The 9,746-nt window shown below is 33.3% G+C and overlaps 1 protein-coding gene across 1 annotated transcript; it reads right to left on the reverse strand.

Moving 5' to 3' along the window:
* Positions 1-335: 335 nt before the first annotated feature.
* On the reverse strand, positions 336-5,645 carry LOC133778073 (uncharacterized). Its single transcript, XM_062217898.1, has 15 exons — positions 5,151-5,645; positions 5,020-5,069; positions 3,889-4,752; positions 3,695-3,761; positions 3,543-3,605; positions 3,206-3,269; positions 3,022-3,115; positions 2,857-2,940; positions 2,676-2,765; positions 2,530-2,557; positions 1,772-2,263; positions 1,586-1,647; positions 1,226-1,335; positions 1,051-1,138; positions 336-963 (listed from the first exon to the last, which is right to left on the reverse strand). Exons 1-15 carry the CDS (start codon positions 5,581-5,583, stop codon positions 661-663), a joined length of 2,892 nt encoding a protein of 963 aa, XP_062073882.1. The 5' UTR covers positions 5,584-5,645; the 3' UTR covers positions 336-660.
* Between the last annotated feature and the right edge of the window lie 4,101 nt (positions 5,646-9,746).

Genomic DNA, 9,746 nt, shown 5'->3' on the forward strand with positions numbered 1-9,746 from the left:
GTTATTATGCTCTAAACTATTTAATTAAGGATGTTTACACTATTTATTTTTTGACAAATTGTTTACACAACTTGTTATCTGGAAAAAAAAGTGTAAACTACTTTATGATAAATTTGTCCCACATTTGAATAATTATTGTTTTTTTTTTGGCCGGGATAATTATCTGCCAAATGAACTAATTTAGTATCGCAAACGAAGAATTTCCTTCCATATTTTATTAACCAGAAGGGAAAATGATAGAAACAAATATTAGAAAATGGCTTCTAAATTTGACAAAATAATAAAAAATACTCATAATAATGAAATTGTGGTACGGATAAATATACATTCTCTAGTTGTTTCTGAGCAATTCTAGCTTTTTACTAACCGCAAGTTCTTAGAAACAGGCCACATTTGGCATTTGCCTCGCAATCGCAAGTCAAGAAGGTTCGAGTTTGAAACAAAAGTTAAGATGATGGCTCATCACCGAAGTATTGAATATGTTTACATTACATTATATTAAATAAACAAAACACTTGAACTCGATTTTTGAACATATGCACAATTGTCGACCAAAAAGAATTTACAATTTGACCAAAAGCATTGTGGAAATTGCCATGATCTTAAACAAAACAAAAAATGCGGTTACCTTTAACTTACCAAGTATCTTTTGAAGGATTTTCAGGCTTTTACTTGAGAAATCTTAATGGGTTTGAGAACGCTTTTACCACGTGAAGAGGAACTGCTTTCCGAGTCCTGTCTTTGCAGCCTCAACTTTCTCAGGGCTTCATGACATGGATCAAAAAATTCATGTTTAAGAGCTTCTTCTGCAGATATTCTGAGTCTAGGATTGACTGTCAAGCATTTGTCCACAAGATCAAATAGTGATTTTGGAATATCCTTCAAGAAATTTGGTCTCTTTGAACTCATTTCACACCAATCCTCAAGTTTGATAGATGGCAATGACTCCAATTTATACAAGTCCTGAGACAAAAACCACTCAAAATTAATCTTCTAAGTACTGAAATAAGTAATTAAAATGATGATGATGATAGTGAATAAGGAATATACCTCTGGAAATGAAGGTTCACGGTTATGTAGCTTGGCGACTTCCCATAGATCTTCACTGCCTCTTAACTTTGCTATGTCCTTCATGTTTCTGACCAAGAAAGTGACATGATAAAAAGTATTAGATTGAAAAATACAATTCATAGGAACGATTGGGATCGAAAGCTAGGATACATACTGTTCCGGATCTCCAAAAAATGGCGTTCTTCCAACCATGAGGTAGAGTATGGTGACCCCAGCTGACCATATATCGATCTTGGGGCATTGATAGGGAGATCTCAACAAAACCTGCAAGAAACAGATCCCTTGAATTGAGATTTAACCCCAACATGAATTTTGACTAGAATGCCTCAATAGGACATAAATTCAGTTCTTGAAACTATCCATCATTTTCGTATATAAAAGAAGTCCCAAGGGAGAAGCTCTAAGAGATTGCATTCCATTCCTAAAGTGGCCTAGGTTAAATTCATAGGTCTGCTTCTAAGATAAATAAAGATCCAAAAGATTTTCTCAACTAATATGTATTATAAATTCTTACCTCTGGAGCACGGAAGCCTTTGGTTCCAACACAATGACCTTCTTTCTTGATTTTCCGATTCCCTAAAAAAAAATTGATTCAAGTAAGCTTTCTTGCTCAGGGAATCCATATTGTCAAAAATTTGATCTAAGTAAGATTTCTTGCTCAGGGAATCCATACGGTCAAAAATTACAATACAAGACATACCTCTGTTCATCAAGTGAGAACTCCCAGCACCAATCCCTGTTGAAACCAGAGGCATTGGATTAAGATAAACAAGCGTTTTATCCACATTTTGAGGAGGAGCAGCGATTCTCTTTCTCATAGGAGATAGTACAGTAGATGATTCATGATTTATACTTTGCCTTGCTTCCTGAGCCAGGTTGATGAGCTCCTTCCTACCTTGGCATGGCAAAGGTTCCCTCAATCTATCAGCTGAAGTAATGCCAGAGCCATCTGCACCTTGACTTTTGCTAACATTCCAGCCACCCAAATCATTATTACGAGTTTTAGTTTGGGTCAAAGCCTTTCTTCTTATGTTCTTCATGCCTAAGGTTGACTTGTAATCATTTGTTGTCTTGAGGCGAGCTGTTTCTGAAGATTTAGTATTTGGTAACTTCCTATCTTTGGTTAGAGCAGAACTTGTGTTGGGAAGTTTGACTTGATCGGTATGGGCATTACACCCTACCTTTGATTTTCCTGTAAAACATAGAATTCATCATCTTTTTTGGTTAGTGGACATATTCATGCAATAACATGACCGAGAAAAAAAATAATGATAACACAAATATCAATGCCCTTTTCTTTTCTTTCATTGTAAAATGATGCGTGTCTTCACATGGAGTGACTGAAAGAAGAGGGGCAAAGTTGACCACAAGAAATGAACGTCTCAACTATATATTTGTCAGAGATTAATATAATAAAGCTGATTTAGTTAAAATCTCAGAGTGGAGATAAAGACCCACCAGTATTTCCATATTTCTGATGCAAGTCCTGCCAAAGATAGTACAAATAACTTTAATGAGATACATATTGCTGTGTATTATGCAGTGTTTACAAGGCTTAAACTAGAGAATCGACAAGCATGAATTGCAAGGCAAGTGCAACTTACCATTGCAAGGTTGAAATCGATCAGGTAACCTTTACTGGCCTTGCGAGAGAAGAGGAAGTTTCCAGGTTTGACATCCCTATGGATTACTCCCTACCAACCCAGAAAAATAGTTCGTTAAAACTTCTTGCTTTGTAATAGAACTTGGATCCTTATGGATTATAAACAGCTACACACTTGTTACCTGTTTATGAAGACTTGATAGTGCTCTGAACATACAATAGCCATACCACTGAAGTTGAAAAATGTTTATTTCATTCTTCAACACCTGAAAGCAAATTAAATAAGCCAATATGAGAGAGAGAGAAAGAGATAGAGAGACAAATCGACTTAAATGTAGAAGAATTACCTCAGGTCTATCATGTTCAACATGCTCTAAGACAAAGCAATCAGAATCTCCATTCTTGACAGAACCTTCATATTTAATGACAAAACTTTTACCCCTGTGTATTACACGAAATCATTGGCTAGTCAATATTCAGAGCATTTCTTCAAAGCATTAATGCTAAAGTTCTTAATATTAGTACTACTACCCAAATCGCTCCAGCATCCTCAGCTCATTGTCAACATGATGCTTGTGAGCATTAACATGAGGGCCTGTAAAAAAACAAAACAAAAACGAAAAGGTGATATCAAGAAGTGTTTCAAAATGAAACCAATGTAGATTAACATTCAGGCTCAATTTTCAGATTGCCGCTCATTTCTATATACTAATTTTCAGCTAAATATTTGGGAAAAATCCTGAATTCCTACATTACATGATCTGAATACAAGAGATTGAATTTGACATTTCTGCATGTCACAGTGAAATCCATATATTATATTATAAGCCGGAAAATGCATAACAATGACAATGTCTGTCTCACTTACACTTGATGGCAACAGTAGTTCCATCTTTCTTACTTCTTGCCCGGTAAACAGTGCCATAACCGCCTGCATGTTTGGATGATTAAATAAATTTAACTACAATAAACACGTTTCTAAAGTTGCAGAAAGTCCAATTTATCTCAAAACTTTGATACCTGAGCCTTCTTCCTCTTCTGCAACATAAGTTTCAAAGTTTGGAAGTATCTTTTCTTCCATCTGGTCCTACAATATAAACATCATCATATAGCCTTTTCTTGTGTTGAAAAAGGAAATCCCACAAATTATGATATAAACATACAAGGCAACAAGTTCTGTATAAGACAATAACATTTGATTAGGTGAAGCATACCTTTGGGGAAGCAACGTTAGAGCTTCTCTTTTTTTCAATATTCTGCCCTAATTTCCGCCTCTTGTCAATTACTTTGCAATCTCTTTTAATTTGGTGCTTCTCTTTCTGGACATCAATAGCCTTGCCATGCTCTACAGATTTGCAAAGATGATTCTGTCTTGGGGATATCCCTTCGGTAGCCTTTTCATGCTTTGATAACCTCTTCTGAGAAAGGACCTTAGGAAGTAAATCACAACTTTCCATATATATATGCTCTTTATCAAAGGATGGCATCATATCTTCAAAATCTACATTTTTCGTTCCGCCACTTCCACATGGCACATTCAAAGGTATAGTATGAAGTTGTAGGCATACATTCTCTGTTTCTCCAAAAATACTCCCAGAAGCCACTGATCTTGCTTCCTCCTGACCTCCCATAGTTCCTTCCTTCTCATTGATTTCAATATTTGAAGCTATAAAACTCTCATTAGCATTTCCAACCTCCATCATTGGCATATTTATCTCTTCAATATCATCCGGGCACAATGTGGCTACGCAATTTGTTCTAATTCCAACAGTATCCCCATCTTCAACAGTTCCCCCACTTACTGTTAGATTATCCAAAATGCTTGTCGGCAAAACTAGCTCTAGGCTAGGTTTAAATTCCATTGCTTCTTCATTACCCTTACTTTTCATAGATACAGTAGTATCACTTTCACCCTCTAAAAGTCTAATCTCCGTCAGTTGACAACTTCTTTGTCTTGCATTTGATATGCAGGACAAATGGTTTGCAAAATTAAACTCAGTTGCCATCTTTAACATACTACACGGTATAGTATTTATGCTCCGGCTTACGTAGTCAGTCACCTGAAAATGAAAAGATACCTGCGCAACACATTTGCTTCAGTAGCTACGAAGAAAATAATAATGTTTTCCAAGTGTGCACATCGTCATGTAAAGCAGCAATCAAAAGAAAATCACACTGAATCATGTTTCAAACGAAATCAAGGGCTTATGTAAAAAGAAGTAATTATATTTTCCTTTTTTACAATGCACATCAAATCCAACAAAACCAAGAAGAAATTAAAGAAAGATAAAATAGATTGTGGATTAGCAGCTAAACTCGTTCGAAACAAATTGCATCAGCTGTACCTTTGGAGAAGCATATTCTAGTTGTAATGGGGATCGATTCTCTTCTTTCGCTGGAATTAACAAATTAACAACCAATGAGTTAAAGAAAAAAAAACATTAAAGAAATAAAAAATGTAATTCTTTCTAACTACCATCTTCGGTATTCAAAATCAATCTTCTTTTCGCTGAAGGTACGAATTCGTAGTCCGAAACTAGCCATTTCCGCTTCTTTAAGCGTAATCCAACTGAATTAGTATCACAAAAACCGGTCACAAACTGCTGTGACGGCGGCCTCAAAAGAGCGTTGAAGAAGTTTGCAATCGCGCCAGACTCGATGAAAGCCCTTGAGGCGACCGGAGAAGGAATGACGTACAGGTCTCCGGTTAAAGAGATCGGTGAGTTAGGGATCGAGCAGAGGTAGTGGATGAGCTCGGGCGACGCGGGGAATAACGTGCAGAGAGAAGCGAGTACGGGAGGGCGAGCCGGGCGGCCGAGTCGTAAGAGCAATACGAGAAAGTGCCGAGCCTTGAAGTAGTCGGAGCTGGCGACAGTGCTGAGTTCCGAGTCGGGAGAGCGAGTTTCCATTGAAGATCTGAATAATCAATCCAGCTGCAACGAGAAAGATAGAGAAAGTTGGTGAGAAATGGAGGGTTTCTGGGGGGAGATATTGGTTTGGGGGGCGGGAAGAAAAGGCGCGAAAATGTTCGCACGTGTAAATTTCAATAGTTACCACGTGCAGGATCCGCGCCATGTGTTTTATAATACAAGTGGAAAAAGAAAAAGGAAAAGACTTCTTAAGAAAGAATAATGCAAATATTGAGCGTCACTTTTTTTTTTCTTTTTATGGTTAATTTTTGCTCCAACCTAAAATTATTTATTGAACTATATTTTGTTTCGAAATATTTACAACCACAATATCTTCTTTTTTACCATAGCATTTTATAGGGATGACTTTTTTGTCAACATGGTGCACCTATTTTTTATTTTTAGTACACGAATAGTTATAATTTCAATATTTTGTTTGTAGTAATGAATATATTTCATTAAAAAGAATAAGAGTGCAATATAAAGAGAGAACAAAAAAAGTAAAAGTCATTTAAACATACAAGCTTTTCATCCATCCTATGAGCATGCACAAATAATTTATGTGTAAAACAAACATAGATTAATGACAACTTAGTAAAATTGGACAACAAACTTGTAATATCATCTAATGAATAACTTGACTAAGTAAAATATAAGGAATTCGGAAAGAGTGCAAGGACTAAAGTCAACATGTCATATTCAACATGAAATATAAGACCAATCCAAAACAAACATTAAAATCACATATTTTACTTGGATAACTAAGAAACAACCTACAAAAAATACCAAAATAATAAAATTGATGTGAATATTAAACTTTTAAAAAATAAATAACAACAATAAAAACATGATTTTTATAAAACAAAAAGAACATGTTGAACGAAAAAAATACATAAAATAAAAATATAATAATATATATTATTATATAAAAAGTGATATTAGTCAAGTTAGTGAAGAGAAATATCTCCACTTTTCTCTCTACATTTCCATATGTCATTCTCACCATTCTTCACATTCTCCACTTTTTTTTCCCAATCAACGTAAAATATAGTCTATATAAGAAGAAAAAAATTCAGGCAAAGGGGAGGGGAGAAGGAGAATAGAAGAGAAAACTATGACAAAATTCTGAGAGAGATTACGATAAAAAAAATACAAGAGATAAACTAAAAAAAATACACTGTCAATTAAGATTTTCATCTTCAATAATTCTACAAAGTAAGTACTAGGACTTGCCCCTATTTTCTTCTCGGTATTCCAAACATCTTTTCTCCTCCACTTATTTTCTTCTTTTCTCTTTGGTCCACTTAGACTTAGGCTATGCAAAAGTGAGATATAGCCAAAGGGGAAAGAAGAAATCTTGATTTCTCTATGTTGTTTTGCTGTCCAAATCTCTCATAAAGTTAAAATTGATTTTCATGTTGTTCATGGTCCACTTTGACCTATGCTTTATAAGCCAACAAAAGTTTTCCAAAAGTGAGATATAGCCATGGAGAACATGATAAATCATAAAATTCATATGTCATTTTGCTGTCTAATTTATCTCAAAATAAAATATGATTTTCTATTTTTTTCATGGTTCACTTTGATCTAGGCTTAATAGGCCACAAAAGGTCTCTAAAAGTGAGATATAGCCATAGAAGATACAATAAATTGTAAAAAGATTTTTTTTTAAATATAGTTGTAATAGATATTCATACAACATCTTATCAATAATTTTGCATACAACTTAAAACACTATAAGCAATTAAAGAATATAGAAAACATACCTAATTCAGCCATAGAGAAAACGTGAATTGTTAGTGCAATACTAACCAACTAAGCATTCATCCCTAGGACCTCTATTTCTGAAGCAGATTATTAGACTAAAGAATAGTGATGAGACTATTCATATATATAGAGTTAAGGAAGAGACTTAGCTTATATTAACCTAGTTGGATTGGGCCTCCTCATCAAAAACTTCAGTTAACTAGAAAACTCACACTTATGCCTCAACTAAACTACTATAGATACTAAGCTCATAAACAAGAAATCACTCAAATTAAATGGGCTAGATCAAAAAAGAACTATTTATCAACCCATATTTTATAAAACATGAAAATAAATAATGTAAGTCCACATAAAAGTCTAACATTCTCCCACTGGGCTACATTAATTTTGTAATACATATATATATATACATTAAAAAAAATTATTTAAAAACAACTCATGGGTTGAGTAACAAGAAAAATATTGTGGTCACTTTTAAAAACAATAGTTCCTTGATAGTATCTAAAACAACCGGTCCAATTTAATCCTTGATATTGAACTATGATTATCAATTTGCTTTCCAATCAACAAAAAAAAACATTCATAATTACAAATACCATAGTAGTAAATCAACATGGTCATTAAGTCTAGTAGTGTGGTAAGAGAATATGTCCAACATGTGATCAATTATATAACATAATCTCTTTATCGGTCCTCATTTCACTGATACTGTGATGCCTAATAAATAAGCCAGTGAAATAACCAAAGCACTGCTTAATAAATAAGTCAGAGTGATATCATTAATTGTGCATAAAACCATATGATATCCACGCCATTAAGCAAATAAACTTAAATGACCATAACAACAATATTATGAACTACATGCCTTCGACTCAACATTCTCGATAATATAACAAAACATAAATGAAAGCATAATTATTCATTGATCAAAAGAAACCAAAAAACAAATTTTGTAGTTCATAAGTTCAATAAAGAAATTACAAATAATCATAATTCCTAGTGGATAAAAAGAAAACAGAAAAGAAAACACACACTAACCAAAAAGATCAAAAGATTCTAAAATGCTCATATCAATAACATGTTTATTAAATAATGACACACTTAATCCTTTGGTTAGAGGATCCGCCAACATCAATTATGTCTTGCAATTCTCTATAATAACATCTCCTTTCTTGACTAGGTCTCTCACAGTAAGATACTTGTAGAGTCCCAGAATATTTACTTAACTAGTTAGATAGTAGTAGTATTAATAATAGTTAGTATTAGTTGTAGTATGTTAGATTCCGTGGATTTTGGTTCAAGTCGGGAGTTTGTTGGAAACTCGTAGCAACAGTTATGGATTTTATAAGTTTAATCTATAGTTTAAAATTTTTAATTATAACATAAGGTTTAATTTTTTTTAGTAGTTATGATTATTATAGTATAATATAGATTTATGATATCAGTAGTATTATTTGTGAAAATGGGGTGATTGCATAAGAATAAATTAATTATGGTATTATTAAAAAGTGTTATGGATCGAGCCTACATAAAGCCCAAAAGTCCAATAAGATTTTGGGCTTAGTAAATTCGAAATCAGCCTAGGGAATTAGAGTTTGTTATTTTATGGTTAGTTAAGATATTTGTAGATTATATTGTTATTTAGATAATTAAATAGATTTTCCGTAATTTTAGGATATTATAACTTCCGACCTATTTTTAACCCAGTTATATTATGAATTTTGAAAAATAGTATTTCTAGAAAGTTGTAGATAATTTAATTATCTTTCTAACGGTATAGAGATGGTCTAAATCGGAATCCTATAACTCCAGTTACGTTGATTTTACTATAGGTGAGTTTAGAGTTACGAGATTGAGGAAGTTAAAAGTTAGGATTCTATTTTATTTAAATTTAAGTTTGGATTATAGTTAGAATTAAATTAAGTATTTTTTTTAATAAAAGAAAGATCTAGAAACTCTAGAACCTTCCAAAACCACTAAGAGCATGACACTTGCCATAATCATGTTTATTTAATGATTTAATTATAAAAGAAAGTTCTGGAAACTCTAGATACTTCTAGAACCACTAAGAACACGACACTTGTCATAATCATGTTTATTTAAGGATTTAAGTATTTTTTTTAATAGGATAGTTTCACTCCTCAAACTCTATAAATAGGACCTAGTGCTCAGCCATTTTCTTCATTCTTCAAGTACTTGATCAGAGCCTCCAAGGTGCTAGTGTTAGTATAGAGAGATACACTTGGGTTTGGGATAAAATCTTTATCATTCTAAGCTTTCTAAACACTTGGGAAGTGAGATATAGTGTGATTTCGGTATTGAGGTTTAGATCAATCTATAAGATCAACCAAGGTATTCCTATTCCTTAAGTTCAGTTCTTTATAATCCTTTAGTTT

The sequence above is a fragment of the Humulus lupulus genome, chromosome 5 (genome assembly GCF_963169125.1).
Source record: "Humulus lupulus chromosome 5, drHumLupu1.1, whole genome shotgun sequence".
Classification (NCBI taxonomy): domain Eukaryota; kingdom Viridiplantae; phylum Streptophyta; class Magnoliopsida; order Rosales; family Cannabaceae; genus Humulus; species Humulus lupulus.